At 40.7% G+C, this 20,943-nt stretch overlaps 1 protein-coding gene and 1 long non-coding RNA gene across 5 annotated transcripts in view; one reads left to right on the top strand and one right to left on the bottom strand.

The window, feature by feature from the left end:
- The window catches only part of FGF5 (fibroblast growth factor 5), a 38,872-nt gene that overhangs the window by 16,921 nt on the left and 1,008 nt on the right, over positions 1–20,943 (top strand). For 2 of the 4 annotated variants that reach the window (XM_048847862.2, XM_075127468.1), the window contains exons 2-3: positions 1,696–1,799; positions 12,931–13,423. In XM_048847862.2, the coding sequence (XP_048703819.2) occupies positions 1,696–1,799; positions 12,931–13,284 (458 nt within the window). In that variant the 3' untranslated portion in view covers positions 13,285–13,423. Of the gene's footprint in view, positions 1–1,695; positions 1,800–12,930; positions 13,424–19,008; positions 19,180–20,943 lie in introns of those variants that run through there. The other 2 variants (XR_007356371.2, XR_012668018.1) reach the window with 2 other exon arrangements.
- Positions 9,554–20,943, bottom strand: part of LOC125635773 (uncharacterized) — a 30,586-nt gene continuing 19,196 nt past the window's right edge. The window contains exons 3-4 of the long non-coding RNA XR_007356372.2: positions 12,087–12,323; positions 9,554–10,673 (exon numbers count right to left, since the gene is read on the bottom strand). This is a non-coding gene — a long non-coding RNA (uncharacterized LOC125635773). The remainder of the gene's footprint in view (positions 10,674–12,086; positions 12,324–20,943) is intronic.

Consider the following 20,943-nt stretch of genomic DNA (forward strand, 5'->3'; position numbering starts at 1 on the left):
CCGCAATTCCGAGTCAAGTTGTTAGATCAGCGATGTCCTGAAGCTTTGCAAAGAAGGAGATCCATTTCTTGGTTCAAACAAATCTGAATAGGCCTGAAACTTTACACCTGTCTGCCTGTCCAAAATTTCCCTGGAGACACCCAATATTATGAATAGGATGAACAGAACACCCATCTGTACATTTCATTGGCTTCAATGGGATATAAGCACACGCTTAATGGTTTTGCTGAGTTAGTGATGGGATTCCCTATGTGCTCAGGTGCTTTGCTGAATTGGGGCCCAAGTCCTCAAGTATGAGATTTCAGTAGAAAAAGAATTGAGCCCAGTATATCTCTCAGCTTTCAAAGGCCCAAATATGGCCATATACCTTGATCCTTTACTCAAAGAAGGAATTCAGATACCCTGGTGACAGACAGAGTAGTTCCATGGAAGACAATAGGGAAAGGGAAAAATAAATTTTATTCCCTTAGGGCCAGATTCTGCCATTCTTAGTCAAACTAAATAGTGCATTATTCCACAAAACATCCCATTGAAGTCAGTGGGAATGCTTGCTGAGTAGGATTCTACTCAATGTAAGTAAGTGTATTAAAATCTGACCCATACGAATCTTAAGAAGACATGGAATATATTCCTTTAGCATAATTATATTTGCTGTAACTTTGTTTCCATAGTGCAATATACCAGTAAGTAAGGAGGTACGGTTTCATTTTGGATAAAATGGGGCAAAATTTAAAATGCTTTATTTTCACTGCTTTTCCCTTTAGCCAAATTTAATCCGCCCTAGTTTTGCATATGTTAAAATGAGAGACATACCCAAATAGGGTGTCTTGAATGGACACACTAATGTTATCCAGCTCGATAAGCCCTGCCAAAAAAAAAAAAAAAAAAAGATTTTGACCTTGTGCATGCGTCTCCAGCTCCGAAGTAACTACACTTCCTCTGAATCAGAATGTGTCATCCAAAATGCAGATCAGTTCTACTCCTGTATTTCTGGTGCAAATCCTTTATAACAATAAATGTGAGAGACTAAATTTGTGTGAACTGGAGGGAAATTTGGGTCTGAAATAAGGGACATCACTGAAAACCAGGGACAGCTGAGATGTATTTGGCCAAGAGGTCTCCTAACAGGATACAAATAATTGCTTTGATGGCATGACACAGTGTCAGTGAGCCATATGGTTGAAATGATTGGCCTCTGCTGGTTTGTGTCATAGCCGACTTTGAACAGAACAGAGTTTGTTGGGTTTTTTTGGTGTGTTCATAGGAAGAGAGGTCTGTTAAGTTTAACAGAGATATAGGCTATTGTATGGGCATTTAGCCCTGATCCGACAAAGACTTATGCGTATACTTAACAGTATATACATGAATAGTCCCAGTCACATCAGTGGACTACTCGTATGTTAAAGGTTACGTACATTCGTAAGTTTTTGTGGGATCGGGACCCAACAAAAGACATTCTCTGCATTTCTAATGATCATGTGTCAGTTATCTGAAAGATGACTTAAGGTTTTAAAACAATCTTAAGACATATATAAATAAATGCACATTTCCAATAAGCAAAGCAGTAAACAATCAAATGTGAAATTATTGCGTAAACCAAGGACGATGGGGTTTTTCAAAAGGAAACTACGATTTCTTTTTGTCAGAGTGATCTGAAAAGTATTGTGATTTATTCTGGGATTTCTGTCATCCTAGGTATTTTGGAAATATTTGCTGTGTCTCAGGGGATTGTAGGAATACGAGGAGTTTTCAGCAACAAATTTTTAGCGATGTCAAAAAAAGGAAAACTCCATGCAAGTGTAAGTAAAAACTGAATTACCAGTATATATTGTTTGTTAAAGGCATTGTGGCAACTTCACATGTACCCGGTAGCAAAAGCGGTTTTCCTGGGGCTCAATCCTGTAAGGTGCTCAGCACCCGCATACTGTGCTGAGTGCCCTCAACCTCCATGACCTCAATGAGGAGTGCCTTTCAGGATGGAGCCATAGGTAGGTAAAAAACAGACAATTAGATGACAGGTAGATATAAAAATTGGAAGCTCTGGATAATATTTATTACATTTTTACCAAATAATTTTATTTTTTGGCAATCAGATTTCTGTCTTCAAAACAGTAGGCTCTTTGTTCAATAATGTCTTCTCATTAGAGAAAGGAAGTAGATTTTCACAGTTAGTTTTATCCATGTGTTTCCTTAAGAAAAAGATGAGGAGACACAGAACTGGGGTCAGATCCTATGTTTGTTGAAACAGATGGAAATTAAGATGCAGACTTGACACTTGAGCTCAGTTTGCTCCGAGGGCATATGATGGAATGGAGACATCCCAGTTGTAATAGCATGTAATACCACGCAGAGGGAGAAAGAAAAGGAAAGAAGAGAAAATACTATGTCCCCAGTTCAAGCAGGTATCCCTATTCAGAAAAGCTAGGTCACTGAGGGGCCTGTATTTTAACCTGGAGTATGTGTTTGACCTTAAGCGCACCCTTTAACTTATCCTCATGCTTAGATGCTTTCTTTACCTGGGGCCACCATGCACTAATCCCCTTACCGTTAGTCCCTGATTTGGGGGCTAGTGATTGTTGCAGAATACAGCACACAAGTGCGCATAGCCCTTCCTTCTACCACTTTCCCAAATTCCTCATACAGCCACATAAGTATTAAGTGGCCCCTCTTGTCCCACTGAATATAATGGCAAAACTCTTATTGATTTCAATGGGAGCAGGAGCAGGTCTCTGCTGATTGCCCTTTTGCAATGTGCCGTGTGACCTTAATTTCCATCGACTTCAGTGAAAACTATGAGAGTTGAGGGCACTCGGCACCTTACAGGATCAGGCCCTAGTAATGTAAGCTGTGAGATTTCAACAAAATACAGACTCCCAAAGTGAGAGCATTATTTCTATTTTTTAAATCAGAGTAACATTTGACTATTTAATTTCATTTAAAAAAATATTTTCCCCTTTTGTTTTTCTACATATTGGTTATATTATAGGTTCCAATATGCTTTCCCAGATATCTATAACCTTTTTAAAAATCAAGGATATTCTGTCCTTTTTGCTTTTGCTATTATTGGGGACAAGGGAATGTTTATTAATGTAACAAATCATAACATTTACTCTGCTGATGTAAAAATAACACTTCCTAAAATGTATATATCCTAATGGGTAAGTCCTAAAAAAAGAAAATTTCTTTAACACAGAGGTGTCATACAAACAACCTGTGATCTGGATTCAGCCTAGATGATGCATTTATGTGACCCACATAGTAAATCCAGAATCTGAAGAATCTAAGCTTTTATTTTAACAAAAAGCAAGTTTCTAGCTCTCAAGGTTGTGAAGAAAATCTCCCAAATAAAAAGCAAGTGTTACAGAACCAATTACACTGCCTGAGCCTGCAGACAGCCTGAAATGTTTAGAGGTCTGAACCCCCACAGCCTCCCATTAATTTCACTGATTTGTTAACTCTGAAACCTAATGCCAGTCTAAGCATTTCATTGCTTATTTTAGCAATTGGAATGGGGTTGGGAGTGTAACCTACAAGTGAAGAGAAGGGAATTGGGAGTTAGTGCAGGGAGGGAAATACAGAGGGAAGAAAAAAGGAGAGACACAAAGTCAGGGAAGAGGAAGAGAAGCATACAGAAGAAGATAGAGAAAGAAGAGACATTTAGAGCAGAAGTAATGGTGATCTTAAAGGGAGCAGATTTTCCCTTTGACTAATACTGACTGCAAGGACAAGGTATCGAACAAATAATAAAGAACAATAATGACTACAAGTGTAGTTTTTTACCTAAAGAACACATTGTATGTACAAATCTCCCATCACAATCAGTGGGAGATTCATAGTGGATTGAAAGGAGTCTTCAAATTTTACCCCATTCAACTGACAATTATTTAAAAAATGAAATTCATAGATTCCAAGGCCAGAAGGGATCACTGTGATCATCTAGTCTGACCTCTTGTATAACCCAGGCCAGAGAACTTGCTTCAAATAATTCTTAGAAAAATATCCCATCTTGATTTAAAAATTGTCAGAGATGGAGAATCCACCACAACTCTTCATAAATTGTTCCAATGGTTATTTACTCTCACTGTTAAAAAATGTATGCCTTATTTCCAGTCTGAATTTGTCTAGCGTCAGCTTCCAGCCATTGGATCATGTTATACCTTTCTCTGCTAGATTGAAGAGCCCATTATTAAATATCTGTTCCCCATGTAGGTACTTACAGACTATAATCAAATCACCCCACAACCTTCTCTTTGTTAAACTAGATAGATTAAGCTCCTTGAGTCTATCACTATAAGATAGGTTTTCGAATCCTTTCATCCTCATGGCTTTTCTCAGAACCCTCCCTCTCCAATTTTTCAACGTCCTTCTTGAATTGCAAACACCAGCACTGGACACAGGATTCCAGGAGCAGTCGCACCAGTGCCAAATGCAGAGGTAAAATAACTTCTCAGCTCCTTCTCGAGCTTCCCCTGTTTATGCATCCCAGGATCGCATTATCCTTTTGGCCACAGCGTTGCATTGGGAGCTTATGTTCAGCTGATTATCCACCATGACCCCCAAATCTTTTTCAGCGTTACAGCTTCCCGGGATATCATATAAGTGTGGCCTACATTCCCCCATCATATAAGTGTGGCCTACATTCTTTGTTCCTAGATGTACACATTTACATTTAGCTATATTAAAATGTATATTATATGCTTGTGCCCAGTTTACCAAGTGATCCAGATCACTCTGCACTGGTGACCTGTGCTCTCCATTATTTACCACTCCCCCATAGTTTTGTGTTATCTGCAAACTTCATCGGGGATGTTTTCTCCCAGGTCACTGATAAAACTGTTAAATAGCGTAGGACCAAGAACCAGTCCCTGCGGGACCCCACTAGAAACACACCAACTCAGTTGATTCCCCATTTATGATTACATTTTGAGAACGAAGTTTTTAATCCATTTAATGTGTGCCATGTTAAGTTTACAGTGCTCCGGTTTTTTAATCAAAATGTTGGTCGTACCAAGTCAAACGCCTTGTAGAAATCTATGTGCCTGACATCAACACGAGTACCTTTATCAACCAAACCTGTATGCTCATCAGATTTGACCCTCTCCCCAAAATGAGTCTGACACGTCTGCTGTAAGGAGACCAAATCCACTGGTAAGGGCTTCTAGCAAGGTAACAAGGCGGGGCTCACAGCAGCAGAGCTCCTTCATTTAAGCCTGATGGGGGCATCAAGCGAAACGTATGTTTTGTATCTGACTCTTTGTCACTGTGCTCTCTGAACTGAATGAAAAGGCAAGAAGAAACACATTAATAACTGACTGCTGGGAGCTGATTCACCACTGGGCTGCTGCAGACAATAGCAACAGGGTGCAGCAGTGCCTTGAGCTTGCCATTGCATTTTACAGAGGACTACAGGATATCATAGGTATTTATATGGTTCCCACCACTGTACTGTTTGAGCACCTCACCATCATTAATGTATTTATTCTCCCACTACCCCTGTGAGGTTGGAGAGTGTGATTATCCCCATTTTACCTACGGGGAGCTGAGGCACAAGGAGGCTAAATGACTTGTTCAAGGCTGCACAGAAAGTCTGTGGCAGAGGAGGGACTTAGACCCAGGTCTCCAAAGTCCTACGTTAGTGCCATACTCACTGGAGCATCCTTCTCCACTGCTCTGCCACCATTACTCCCACTGAGAAGTCCTTGACTGCATGGGGAGATGTATTGATTTCGGCAGGATGACAGAGCAAGGTATTACTGAACATGAGTAAGAATGACCAAAGTGTGTCAGGCCAGCCAGGGTCTTCCCACAGCCAGAATACCCACGAGTTCTGCTAATCCAGAGGCCAAAATTTAAAGCTGGTCTTCCCTTAGTAGATGGCAATGGTATCACCACTTGGCATCACAAGGTGGGGCAAACTCTTGGCTGAGAGCAGCTGCCTCAAGGGGAATACCAAGTGCCTGCATGCCACACTCCATCCTGAGGCACAAATCAAGCCCTGGTTTTTATTGTCATTTATAAGATAGGCTGCCTAGCACCTACAGGCATAAACATGATTATTCTCTTTTTATTTAATCATCATGCAATAGGAAAATTCAGCATGCTCTAGGAAAAATATGCTGAATAAAACCATTCCTCTCTAAGAGGGATGGCCTTTTGCTTTAAGTAAAACACAGGTGCTTTGTAAAAAGAAGAGTCTTCAGAAAAGAAAGATAAAGGCACCTACAATTACCATAATAGGTTTTCCTTAACTGCAGCTTCAATGTTAAGAGGATGTCGAAAATAACACTTTTGTATAAATCTCAGGACAGTCAAGTAACTACTGGCTAGATTATGCTTAAGAATCTGTTCTTTTCAGTGGCATCCAATACCTTCATTATTCCGTTTTAAGTTTTGATTTATGTCCCGGCATTAGCAGAAATTAAATTAAACCCTTGTCAGCATATGGTTAATTGTCACCAAAAAAAACCCCACAGTGTTATAAATGGACACCAATTAGACAGGTCAGACTGAAAGGTTAGGACACATGATTCCTCAGTCAGATGAAAGCAACAAATTTGTAGAAACTTGACCCAAATGTCTAAAGATTGCTGGGCTAAATAATGCAGATAATGCAAAAACAGCATCTGTTGTTCTTTCCTGTCCTGGCAGGATAAAGTTATTTCTTGGCCTAATGAGTTTTAAACAGTACAAAGCAAATCCTGCGCCTGTCACTCACTGCACCTCTTTGATATAAAAGTCATTCCGATGACTTTGAGCGAACTGTAGATAAAAGTAATTCCTACAATTATTTGGGGTCCTTCTAAACCAATTCTCTAGGACCTGTTTTCTCTTATCTGAGCTTAGTGCTTTAAATTAGCCCTCTTTCTTTAGATGGCAACTTAATTAAATTATAAAGTGGTTCATTTTTAAGGAAACTGGATTCAGAAATAATATTAAAACTAGCAATTATCAGTTCCATGCACAGATGGGTTCTTTCTAATTTTTAAGTCCTCAGTTAGATGTTTCAACATTATTATCATTAAATGGCTGAGCTCTGGTTTGGTCTTGATCTCAAAAGAGGGTTTGGTATTAGCATAAATGCAGAAATATTTTCCTACAGGGTTTAAGGTAATTTTCCTTTGTTAAGAATTGTTCTAAATTAATAATTATGGGCTAAATGCTTCAGTCCTCACTCAGGCAAATCTCCTATTGAATTTCATTTAAAAATTGAATTGACTTTATGACTTGTCCCTATAGTTCTATTTGTATTTCCTATGGAACAGTTTCTGAACAGGTGTCAACATTCAGTGACCAAATGATACGTAGAGTTGAATAGAGTCAGTTGCAGCTTTTTAGATGGAACATGTTTTAGTTAGATATTGCTTTTCAAAATTGAAAACGTCTGGTTTTGAAAATGCAAAATGTTTTATTTTTTAAATTTCAATTTTTGAAAAATGGAATGGGAAGGGGTGGGGCAGAATCATGAAAAATAATTATAATCAAAAAAGAAAAAACAGTGAATTGCCAACCCTGCAAAATGAAAACAACTTCAACATTTTTCAGAAAATCGGGTTTTCCTTTTTTTGCCCTGGTTTAAAGTTGTAAGACAATCTGCTTGGGTAAAGCCCCTTCTTAGCAACATTGTTATTCTTTGTTGATGAGATCCTCATTGTACTCCCATACATTTATTTATGGAAACGACTTGGTATTTCAGCTCACTGCATTGCTGAACTGCAGGCCCATCAATGGCTTTTCAGTGTCACAAATGCTTTCTTGTTCAGATTTCAAAAATCACTTCAAGTATGTGGACTCCACTTTGAATCTCTCTATTGACGTGTGCTGTTACACTGAAAGTCACTGGGCAGCTGGCAAACAATTCAAGTGCTGTATCTGACCCTGATGTGTTTGTCAGGGGAAAGAGAATCAGATTGGAAATATTTTAGTATGTGTTTGTTTGTCTGTTCTCTTGCCATGTTGGACGCGGAGAGTGGGACTTGTAAAAGCGCTCGGCATCACTCTGTCCCTATTGAAATCAAAGGGACATTTCCCAAAGGGGGGAGAGAGAGCGATAGGGAAAATAAGGGAGTGAAAGGGAGGAAAATTGAAACAAAACAAAACTGAAAAATCAAACGAACCATTCATTTTGAATGAAAAAGTGAAAAAAAATTGTTTTGACCCCATTTGATTGGAATGGAAACATGTTTTTAGCTGTGCCATCAAAAAAATCAGAAGGTTCAGTGAAAAAATTCACGACATTTGTGTGAGACGTTTCACAGAAAATAATTCCCATTTTTCAGCTAGCCCTAGTCATCCCCTCTGAGGAGACATTCAAAGGCAGCGATGGTGGGTGCCATTATAGGAACCAGACAGACAGATTAGATGGGCATGCATGGGGGTAGATAGAACCTTTCATACCAGAGGTGTTTCCAAAGTTTTGAAAACAAAGTTTGATGCCCATAGTGAAGTGATTATATATTATTGCTCAATGTGAAAGCTATTATAGACTCAGCGACAATAGCTTGCCCAAACCCTTGAACAATGCAAGCTCTTTTTTTGAGAAAGAGAATGTTGTCCAGGGCACTGGGGTTATTCTTTACTCTCTTTTCCAAAAGGTGGCCAGGTGTTATCCGGGAACCACAGTTCCCTTGGGAGTTCCAAAGAAATTCCAAAGGAATGACAAATGAGATTCCCAAAGCTCCCAGACCCCCGAGATCTTTAATTTCCCACTGAACAGATTTCTAAAGGACAGATTTATTTCTTCAGATTCATTATTCAGACAAAGGGAAAAACTTCTAGCTATGCAGCCTGCCCCTAATACTGTACAGCATTGTCAAAGTTGGGTATCTTCTCGAGTCCACAATCTTCTAGCCACGCTGACACATACTCTAATATATTTATTGAACTTCACAATGAACGAAGCCATTTTAAGCTTAATTTGCACACCTCTGTGTATGCGTGTATTAGTAAGTAATAAGCATCCACCAAATATTCGCAACAACTCATAAAAAGAAAATGAAATTCAGGTAGAGGCCTCCCTATTTCAACCTCAGGTTCTAAGGGTTCGCTCATCGTTGATTCCAAAGGCAGTTGAGCAAATGTAATGTCCCAAAACACAAAGGGCCTGTTCTTTTCGTTGATTCAGATCCTGGCAGGAAACAGAGGACCTGCTTCAGTGCCCTCACTTGCATCAATACTTTTAATTCCTTTGTCCTAGCCTGTATGGCCAGACTTATAGTAGAGAAAGAAAAAAGAAAAAAAAGAAAGAAAGAATGACTCTGACCTTCAGAACACATGTCTGGTGTACTGAATGTAGCCATCTTTTATACTCTCTTGGGGTCCATCACTCAAGTTAGGATAGCGTTAGAATCCCAGTAATGTATGTCTCCAGCCTTGATCTCCCCTGCTTGGAAATAGTAAAGCTGTAACAAAATTTGGATTGTGCTAGTAGGCCAGAACTAAGTTGGTGTCCAGAAAAAAATAACCAGATAATACAACCCAGGAAAATGTCTCCGAGTACCCACACACTCTGAGTGCAATCAATAAAATACCATTTTATTAATAATACTAAATTAAAAGCACAGGTAAGTAAGGACTGGGTCCTGCAGTACAGTGATTTCCATAAGTGTTTTGTCTGCACTATGCCTCTATGGTTTCAACTTGGATTTGATCCCAGAAAGAAAGAGAGCTAGAAGATAGTATGGCCAGTATTACTCAGGTGGCTGTGCTTGTCTTTTCCCAGCCCTGGGAGGATGATTCATGGATATGGAGGGCTGAGGATGGAGATTGGGTAGGCCGGGTGAATCGAGGTTGTGGGAGAGTGGTTAGGGCAATACTGGGCATGGTGAGCGTGGGAGAATATTGTCCCTTACTCCAGCCCTGTGGAGAAACGCTGGGGAGGATGATAGCCGCAGGCAGTGCTATCTTTTCTAAGGCCCCCTCCCCAGAAGTCCCAGTGGCAGTTGTTGGCAGCAATCTGGGGGACACTGGGTCAAGACCTCTGCACAGATAGCCCTGACTTCCTGCATGGATCCCTGGAGCCTGCCAGCAGTGTTCATGGGCCCGCTGGTCTTTTCTGTGGGGTGCAGGGCATGCTCCATCTTCTGAATATGCAAAGTGGGGAAGTGCAGACATGTCCTCCTCTGAGACACCACTGGTAGCCCACTGATTGTACTATGACAATGGGTAATCTGGGCCTCTCCGGTGCGTGCAGTTTGTCTCCCCCTAGGAACTAGCAGTGTGGAAGTCGCATGTCTCCACAGTGGCTTCTAGGTGCCTTGGAATTGACCCATGCTGCCAGGCTTCCCTTGCTGGTGGATGCACCCAGAAATCCCCATCCAGGGGTATGCCAAGAGCAGAAGTGATTCTTCACAGCAGTTGGTGCTGTCCCAGAATGCATTGAGTTTTACTTGGATTTACCACTGGTATCCTCTGGGATTAACCAACGCATGGCCCTCTGTCCCTCTTTTCTCCTGAAGTTCCCTAACCCCATAACTGTCTGTGTTGGGAGAGATCCATGCAAAGACAGCAACCTCAACAAAGAAATCTTCAGGGGACAACTCCTCCTCTTTGTGGATTTGTCTCTTTTCCATCTCAATGCTGTATTCTTCTCAGGGTAACAGATTACTCATGTAAGTAAGGGTTCCAGGATTCAGTGTTTTAGAGAGTGGCTAGGAATTTAGCTCAAGCCTTTATTTCTGGAAGAGGAATGTTCATTTATGTATAACACATCATGTTGGATAACAAAAGGCAGAGAAAGCAAAAATGCATAATTAAAACAATTCTTTCTTCTTTCAAGCAAAGACCTAAAGGAGATTAAAGTGAAGTTGTTATGGAAAAGATGCAATACAGGTCAAGGACATTGCCATTTGAATTCTAGAATTCAACTCCTTTAAACAAAATATGGGTTTAATAATGCGATATCAAGCAAATCTGACCATTTTCTAATTGATTCTAAAACATTGTTTCTTTTTGCTTTGCACTGCATCAGACTTTTAAGTTAAAAAGCCCAGCATCCCTTTTAAAATAAATAGATTTGAATAATCTACTTTGAAATCAAACTTTGTTGCACTTAGAAATCACTTTAGATGATCTCAGGACACCAATTAACTCTCTCATCATTAGATTACAGAAGTGGCTAATTCCTGAAGGGCTGCTGCTTAAGAATATTAATAAATAAAAATCTTAAAGGTGTGTGTCTGAAGATTATTAAGGCCCTATTCTGTCTTTTTGTATTTATACATACATCTCAGTATCCAGCCCTTCCATTAGGAAAAATGCACTATGATCTCCTGTGATTTCATCTAGGCGGAGATTTACTTAGCTTACATTTCACAGCTGCCCTGATGTCTGACCATGGCAAAACGTCAACTTCTCACTTTTTATGGCTGACGAACTGACTGGCCTTATTCCTGCACTCTGTTAACACACGCAAGAAAGGACTTGTTTCAGTGTTCTCATGAAAAATTATTGAGACTAGGGTTGATATTTTCAAAGTTCACTAGGGGATTTAGCCACTCAACTTAATGGGAGTTGGTGATTGAATCCTCCCATCTGCTTTGAAAATCTCTGCCCAGCTCTAGAAGGCCCTGATTCTGCAAAGACGCACATACTTAACTTTTGTGCCTTGGCCACATGCACCCATCGGGAACTATTCCCAGTGTGTGAAATTAAGGACATGCATAAATCTTTGCAAGGTCTCAGCCCAAGAGAGAAACTCTTTTGGGATAACTGTCAAAGCCAGGGGCTGATCCAAAGCCCACTGAAGTCAATGGAAGCCAGGGGTATTTAGGTGCCTCTCATTGATTTCAATGGGAGCGAGGAGCCTAAATACTTTTGAGGATTTGGTCCTTAGTGCCTCTGGCAAAAGATTTAGCACCTATAATTTCCTTTATATGTTTATTTTCTGGAAAGGAACAGAACCTGCCTTTACATCAACAACATGGGAGGTGAGCTGAGGCACTCTGAGACTGGATATTCCGCGGAGTAGTATTAGAATTATACACTAAAACAGATTAATTTCCACGGAAGTGTAACATTTTCCATTACATCATTTTCTTGTTATTAATTATTAATTACCTTTTATTAATAAAGAAAGGGTTATTAATTACCTTTTATATAGCTATACCTGGTATTGTATAAAGGTATCTGGCACCTTACAGATGCAACCCCATTCTTGCCACTATGTGGATTCAGAGTCGTCCGTGGACCTTCCTCTCAGATTGCGCAGGGTTCGTTTCTCAATGGGATGTTCAGATTTACTCTGACAGTCTGGGGCCTGATCCCTGGCGCCTGAAGTCCATGGAAGTCTGTCCGCTGGGAATCGGTGCACAACCAAGACAATTACTCTGCAAGGAAAAATGCTCTTTGACTGAAAGGCATTTTTAAAGGTTATCAAGCGACAACAAAACACCCAGCGTTAAAACAACGGTGTGATCAAGACTATGTGCAGTGAAGCGATGAAAAGCTGCATGCAAATTGTCATTCTGGATTATTAAGTGGCAATGCAGCAGAAAGCAATTTTTGTGAGGGCAGGAAATTAGACACACCAAAGAGCAAAAGCTAATATTCATTGAAGGAGCTGCTGCAAAGGAGACAAGGAGGCATTTTTCCTTTTGGTGGAGGATAGCGGAGAAGCAGAATGGGAAGGTTACTCCTGAGGCAGATGATAGATACCTCCAGCCAAGATTTTTAATAATGAGTGCCTCAAATTAATCTCCTAAACCTACATTTAGACACATAAATAGCCCAATTTTCAAAAGTGCTAAGCACCCAAGCAGCATCAATGAGTTGTTGGGTGCGCCTCACTTTTGAAAATCAGACCACTCAAGTAGGCAATTATATAAGAATTGAGGAGTCTAAATTATAGGCACCTATATTGACATTGTTGGACCTCCTTTCTTACCTGGTAAAACAAAAATCTTTCAATAGACTTCTATTTGTTTGTTTTCCTAGGCCAAATTTACAGAAGACTGCAAGTTCAGGGAGAGGTTTCAAGAAAACAGCTATAACACATATGCCTCGGCAGTTTACAGGACCGAAAGGACTGGGAGAGAATGGTATGTGGCTTTGAACAAGAGGGGCAAAGCCAAAAGAGGCTGCAGTCCCCGGGTGAAACCCCAGCACATCTCCACCCATTTCCTTCCAAGGTTCAAACAGTCGGAGCAGCCGGAACTGTCTTTCACCGTCACTGTTCCTGAAAAGAAAAAGTCACCTGCCTCCACCCCAGCAAAACCAAAGGTCTCTTTGTCTGTGCCTCGGAAGAACCCCAACACTGTTAAATACAGGCTGAAGTTTCGCTTTGGATAGCCGTTAAACTGATCGTGAGAGAGGAACACTTTTCTCAGGAGCTGCTGCGTGCGTGTGCGAGTCCTTGGCTTACAATGGCAGACAGGGCCTTGATCACACTTAGCTGCATTAGGAGGTCAAAAGGGAGATACCCATCTGATGAAGTGAGCTGTGGCTCACGAAAGCTCATGCTCAAATAAATTGGTTAGTCTCTAAGGTGCCACAAGTACTCCTTTTCCATTTGTTTCAGTTTGACCCCAGCCAAATTGCTTTTTGATAGTCAAGAGTGTTAACTGAACTGGAATTCTTCATCTGGCCCCAGGGAGGAAAGCAGTGGTTCAGGTCAAATGAACATAAAGGCTTTTGTTTTTTGCCTTAAATAGCATTCTCACTTTCCTACTCTCCAAAGCATTGAGACTGGACTGTACATTTTGAAACAATGTCTGATGGATCAGTTTAATTTTTTGCTTTCCAAAGAATACACTTTTGGTGTCGATAAAATATTTTATGAACTTCTGTTTATTTTGGTTGTCAGAAGCATCAAAAGGGTACCTCTACATTGAACATATTTTCTTACTTTCACTATTTTAACTAATGACATTTTTTACAATCATGTTCATCTGAACAATTTGTTCAAAGTTATAATTGATAAGGATTTTTTTTCCTGCATCTTCTCTTTTTGCTGCACTTTTTACTTCTGATTGTACCTCAAACTCGTATATCCAAGTCTGTCTTTTTTTTAAAGTTTGATTCCCCTCCTCTTAGAATTCAACTCTTTAAAAAAAAAAACAATGCATCTGATGAAGCGAGCTGTAGCTCACGAAAGCGTATGCTCAAATAAATTGGTTAGTCTCTAAGGTGCCACAAGTCCTCCTTTTTCTTTTTGCAGATACAGACTAACACGGCTGCTACCCTGAAATCCGTACATTGTAATTTGTGCCATGATGTTGAATCCTTTCTTTTTTTTTAAACTTGGGAAGGGTTTTCTTTTATTCAAGGGAGATAATGAGTTTCAAGTTTATGGAGGGGAACACTTCATTTACAAATGACCCTGATTCCAGTCCCCCACTCCTACTCTTTCTTGAACAGCTGGAAGGATAAGTCTTATTCTGTCCATCAAACTATCATTTCGAAGTCTGTGTTTAAAATACCTCTGTCATGACCCTGTGGCATTCCTGCTATTATAGGTCCACAGGGATGGAGCTGCTTTTCAGGGGAAACAAAGGGAGGCAAGAGCCATTCCATAGGTGTATCAGATAACAGCCATCAATGTCATGGCCTATTATCAAATGCTGTCATCATTATACTCAGCAAGTAAAACCCTCTCCTGAGACTCCTACTCCAAAGGTAAATGATTCCTGTGAGTGCATCTGCCTTTTGTAACAAAACGATGGGCTGTGAATTTAAAGACTGGTCATGCGATACAGGAATCAGTCCTATTCCGAGAACGTGTGAGTTGCTGTTGATAACCAACCAGTGGGCCAAATGGGGTGCATGGGTGTAACTAAAAGCAGAATTAGGTTCTTTGGGTTGGATCCTAAACTGGTGTAAATCAGCCTCGTTCCCATGGACTTCAATGGAGCCATGTTGATTTACTCCAACTGAGCATTTGGCTCATTATCACTCCAAATGGAAGATAGTTCTGCAAATGTTTTAACTCATATGATTTATACGATTTATTTATTTAATTGATTAATATACACTCCACACTGAAAAATGTTTTATTTGATCTTAAATATGGCAATGTGGCAATAAACAATATTATAGCTACTTGAACCTTTGAAAGTATTTTTTCCAGTTATGGTAGAGTGGTGTAGATTTTAAATGTCAAGAATTATTCATTTATATTTTTTCTAGTAACTAAATATGCATATAAAAGAATTTTGGACATACATACAGATCTAGCTGTGTTGTGTATGTACAAAAAATACTAGAGTTGAAACTGATCACCAATTAAGCCTTAACAGACTTTACAATGGCTTGCATTAGCCGAATCAAAACTCCCACATTAACTGTACTAACATATTTTAGTTGCATATCAGTAATAACAAAGCCATGTGCTACTTTCAAATATTTTACCAAAAAATCAATAATCATACAAAACATTATTTCCCTTAAAAGCTTGGCTTTTCATCCATCATTGTTTCGAGTTGAGTTCAAGACCTTTTCCCAAACATTTCATTTAACACAGTATAAATATTAGCATACTATGTAGTGTCTTTATTTTTAATAATGGGAATAAAGAGATTTTGCACACATGCATACACTCTACATACTACAAGAGATGGTGCTGCCATAATAAAGTATAACTGTGTTTAATTTTAAAACATAGTTGTGTAATTTCTCTTTTCTTCTGTCGACTATCCTACAACGTTTTTATTGAATATGAAGAATGGATGTTGCTAAATTAGCTACTACACATGTTTCTATTAAAGGGTTTGGCAGGAGAGAATATTGTTGACAGTAAAGAGTGAGGCAAAATGGGGATACATGCTCCTTTTGTACTACATGCTCCACATATTTTAGATGATGACAAAAGAACCCAATCACTTCTCTTGTACACTTATTTCAACTTGATTAGCAACAGCAAAGTTAAAGTGGAACAACAAAGATGTGTTATGCACGCCCGTGCTCATTAATTTCAAATGCTAAACTAAAATTAAAAAATTCAAATTGCACTTCTTATCTACAGTTTACCAGCCATACACAATTACATATAATTAATGTTCAGTGAAGCATAGGGCTACCTAAATTAACTAATTGAATGAACACATTTGCAGAAGACATATATAATACAACACCTTCCTAATCCTCATTACCCAGAGGGCCTACACATACAATACGTGGATGGTTATGTCTGATGTCAATAAGCAGAACTGTCTTTACTGATAGAATAATAAGAAACAAAATATAGTCAGAATTTTTTATTACATGTAATTGTCTTCTATCACAAAACACAAATTAAAAAAATTACATTGAGGGAAGAATCTTTGCAGATAGCCCAGCTTGTACAACAAAGAACACTCTTCTCTTTTATCTATGTATTGCCCCTCATAACAAATCCAAAATCCAGCTGTAACTTTCGTGTCACATTTTAGTAATAGCAGCTACCAGAATAAACAGATCTCTGTGTCCCTGGCAAAAGAACACATTTAGGATTCTTTCAGAGATAGCCCATATCCTGCCACAAGAAGGACCACCAATGTTACCAACTAGGTCTCCCATCCTGCAAGCACTCATGTGTATAACTTTACCCATGTGAGTAATCCAATGGAGATAATTATTATTTCTATGACTACAAAGCTAAGAACCTCAATCAGGGCTGGGGGCACCGTGGTACAAAGAAAGAACACAAGGACAGTTCCTCCTCCAGGGAGCTCACATTCTAAGATAAGCCATTCTGTTTCACTGTCAAAGTGACAACTCTTTTGCTTAATAAGCTTTTGAGTCCGAACAAACTGACCAACACTTGTGGAACGAAACAAAACATAGATTTTGAAACCAAATGAAAATTGACTGTTTTGCCTGTTTCTACTCACAGTGAAATTTCCATCCCTTCATCAATCCATTGGATAGTTGCCAATGGTTCGATTCCATTTAAGAGACCTTGATTTATAGGGGCCACCTATTTATAGCATAAAGGACAACTTTTATCCCTGTACTAGAGAACTCATGTTAGGCTATGATGCTGCAAACATTTAAGCACATGAGTTACATTACTCACATGTGCAGTCCACTGAAATAAAGGCTCTGATCCTGCAGCCCATAGGAACTTGGGCATGATTCGTCATCAAGGGAAATCTTTCCAGTGGTTGTAATAGGAGTTATACTGGGCCCTGAAGAAGTCCCAGATCAGTGGGACTACTCCCATGAGCAAGGGTTGTAAGATCGGACCCACTGTCATCACAACGTCTGCTTTGTTATTTTGCGAGCCGTATAAACTGTTCTGTTGGAATATCAGAAGGCGTCTGAAGAAATTTTACTTTTAATTTACTAGTCAATGTGGTTAATTCCACTAGACTAGAGGCCCCCCAGCACACAGAAGAAGGGATCTCTCTATATCCCACAGAGAGATAAGCAAACATGTAATCTCACAGTTATAGGTCCAGTTCAAATGTGTTTCTCATTAAATTCTTTGCTATTCCCTCTGTGGGAAGTGGAGAATTTATCAGATTTCAGTGCAGTCAGGTGAAATTCTGCTGAGGAAGCAATACCATGCTTCTTTTTTCTCCAGGGTACAATTAAACCAATGCTTCCCTAGCAGTGTTTTACCTTACTGTAGGGTTCTTTCTAGTGCATTTAAATTCCACAGAGTTCAGTGCCTTTTTACTGGATGACTGCTGTTGTTGCTCCCATGGCTCTGTTAATCCGGAGCACACGTGGGATTACAGGTGGGGTTTTATGAGATTATTAAAAAATGTTTCAACAAGGATACTAAACCCCGCAAAATGTATGATGAATACAACTGTTAGGGGCACAGGAAGGCTGTCCATATGGACCCAATGCCTTCACACCACCTCCATTTTCACTCCTGGAGCATTTGGCTCCATTGGAGGGCCGGGATATGAGGGCTTCTCCCTGCTAATAGCTGTGCCTAGAATCCCTCTCCAGGGAGGTTCTTTAACTTGGAGGGGGCCCTCTCTGCACTAAAGTTAATCTAGCCTCAGGCAGAGAAAGTCTCTACAAGCTACCCAGGAGAGGGATTAGTAAAATCTGTGGGAGATGATGCATAGTCTATTAGTAGCCCTACTCCCTCCCAATCCCTTTCTTTGTATCGATCTCAAGGCAAGGGATGTCCGAATACAGAATACGGAGTTTGGGTGCAGGTCCAAAAAAAAAAGTTTCCTTTGGTATCAGTAGGAACATTTTGTTTTGCTTTTGAGGCTGTAAAAAAATGATTTAAAAAAATAATAAAATAGTGGGAAATTCCCAAACCAAATGTTTTTCCAAAATGACAAACTGAAACGGTTTGCTTTGGAAATACTGAAACGAACTGTTTTGACATTTACAAATCCTCCCACCCCCAAGTAATTGACCTGAATTCATGTCCACTTGAATCCACATTCTTCAGGAAAAAAAAGGTTTCGCACGAAAATTTTGTCCAGCTCTACTCAGGACCTGAGGAAGGCTCTTAGGAGGAAGGGGGGAATTATGCCATGGGAGGCATCTGATACATCTTGCTCTGTGAGGGGGAAGCCGAGGCAGTACTTAAGATGTTCTGCTTGGCAGTATGCTGTATATTTTGTAAACGAATTCATGTTACCATTTTGAAAAAAGCAAGGACAGAGATTTCTCCCAGAAGCACATAAAATTAATCGAGCCAAGCAAGAATTCAGCAGAGTTCCCTGTCTGGCGCCTGGACTGAATTTGGTCCATATTCTTCACTACAGTAATTATTACTATGTGATGCTGAATAATCAGACGTTTGCATCAGCAGTGATGAAGTTAAGATTCAGGGCCAGATTTACTAAGTCCCTCACTGTTGCCCTGCTCAGTGGTCTAAGGTCCAAATTTCTAGGCAATATATTACCTAGCTGTATTTGCATACCAGAGCCAGGTAGATGTTAGGAAATGGGGACATGTAAAAGCTTAATATATGACATTTATGAAAGCCCCAAAGTGAGCGCTGGCTGCCAAACCGAACAGTGGACTTTAAGCTGTGGGAAGCAGGTCAGTCCCTCTGCAACAATGTCAACCCTCAAACAATTGTCTTACACAGTCTGTCACCATCTTCATCTGTTGCAGCTCTGGCCTGTACAAGGACTTTCTCACTGCCCAACACAGTGCTGGAGACAAAAAAGGAAACTCTTTCCCGGTGGATGCCCTACTAAGTCCAGTTGGCTGGGGTAATGAGATTGAACACACTCTGTGTCCCTGTTCCCTGACTGCTGAGCTTTATCCTCCAGACACAGAATGGTGAGTCAGTTCTGCCTCTGTGCTGCATTACCTGTGCACGGGATCTGATCGGGATAGGAGAAACTTAAAGGGGTGGGGGAAAAAGCCCTCTATTCCTAGCATACACAGACCCAATCCATTGCCTTAATTCTCAGGCACAAAGGACCCCTAGAGAGCAGCAGAAGCAACTCTGAGGGAATTCGCAAAAAGAAAAGGAGTACTTGTGGCACCTTAGAGACTAACCAATTTATTTGAGCATGAGCTTATGGCCCACCTGATGATCACTTTAGATAAGCTATTACCAGCAGGACAGTGGGGTGGGAGGAGGTATTGTTTCATATTCTCTGTGTATATATAAAGTCTGCTGCAGTTTCCACGGTATGCATCTGATGAAGTGAGCTGTAGCTCACGAAAGCTCATGCTCAAATAAATTGGTTAGTCTCTAAGGTGCCACAAGTACTCCTTTTCTTTTTGCGAATACAGACTAACACGGCTGTTACTCTGAAATCTGAGGGAATTCTGTCTCCACAACATTCTGAACACACGCCACCTACGTCAAGGGGCAACCTTGAGCTCTGCAAATGTATGCTGGACCTAGAGATCCTAGAGCGATGAAAAGGAAAGGAGAAACAGGAGAGCCCTGCCATTTGGGCTGGTGATAGCCCTGGGAGCATTTGGTGCTCAAGAGGTTCATGAGACTCCCCCTTCCCCCGACCCCAGAGACTGGGAAAATGAAGAGCAACAACCAACAAGTTGCTGAACTAAGCCAAACTGTCTCCATGCCCTCACCCTATCCCTGCTCCTTTGCCCCACAGATTCCATCCCTTCCCCCCATCTCCTCCTCATCCTCTCTCCTCTCCACCACCACATATTAGCCCCCATTGCCAACAGGCAGCTCCCCTGACTCAAGGTGGATTTGTAATTGTAGTAAAGTGGTCATGATAGGGTTAACTAGGTTCTCCAGAGTATTATGGGATTGAGCCATGCTCCACCCCTCCTTTACTTCTTGTTTTGTGGGTGGGAGTTTTTCCTCCCCACTCTGTTTTGATGCTGTTGAATAAAACAGCACGTTCCCAGCTTGCCATCGAGTGCACTGAGTGGCCCTTTGATAGCAGTAACCATCTGCACAACACTCACCTGCCCTCTGGGCTGCTGCTGCCGGGTGCCTGGCTGTATTTCCAGATTATTTTTAACCCCTTCTTTGGCTGTGGAAAGCAAGGAATTCCCTGGGGACTGGAGCCACCGATGACTTTGCCCACAGAATGCAGAAGGTGAATGCTACCATTTCCCAGAGTGCTGAGCTTTCCCCCCTGTCCCTTGCACCACTTTGTCAATTTATTTTCAAGGGAGGAGCAGTTTTTTCTCTACAGGACCTTAGACAAAATCTTTTGGCAGAGTCCAGCTGCCAGTCTGAGTTTGGCACCAACTTGTATTTTTCCTTTCAGATTAGTGGTCAGGAGGGGCAGGAAAGTTGTGAGCGGGGGCTGAGGCATCACTACTGAAGACAGAGAACAGTCATAGCATGGCCTAGGAGAAGGTTGCTTCAGCTCCACCTTTAAATTTCAAAATGGAAGCTCCTCTCTCTCTAGGCATCTTGAGAAACGTCTTTCAGGGCCAGCTAGGCAGTGGGCAAAGAGGTGATGTCATATGCTCGTTACCACATGGTGCCAAAAACCAGGCAGAAGGGTCCTGAGGTAGGCCTTTTCATTTTGCCCACTCTTTCCACTCAGAAGGTGAAGTGGCAACATCCCGGTCAGAAGTGAGATGTCAGCAGCAGGGCATTGG

The sequence above is a fragment of the Caretta caretta genome, chromosome 4 (assembly GCF_965140235.1).
Source record: "Caretta caretta isolate rCarCar2 chromosome 4, rCarCar1.hap1, whole genome shotgun sequence".
NCBI classification, from domain to species: Eukaryota; Metazoa; Chordata; order Testudines; family Cheloniidae; genus Caretta; species Caretta caretta.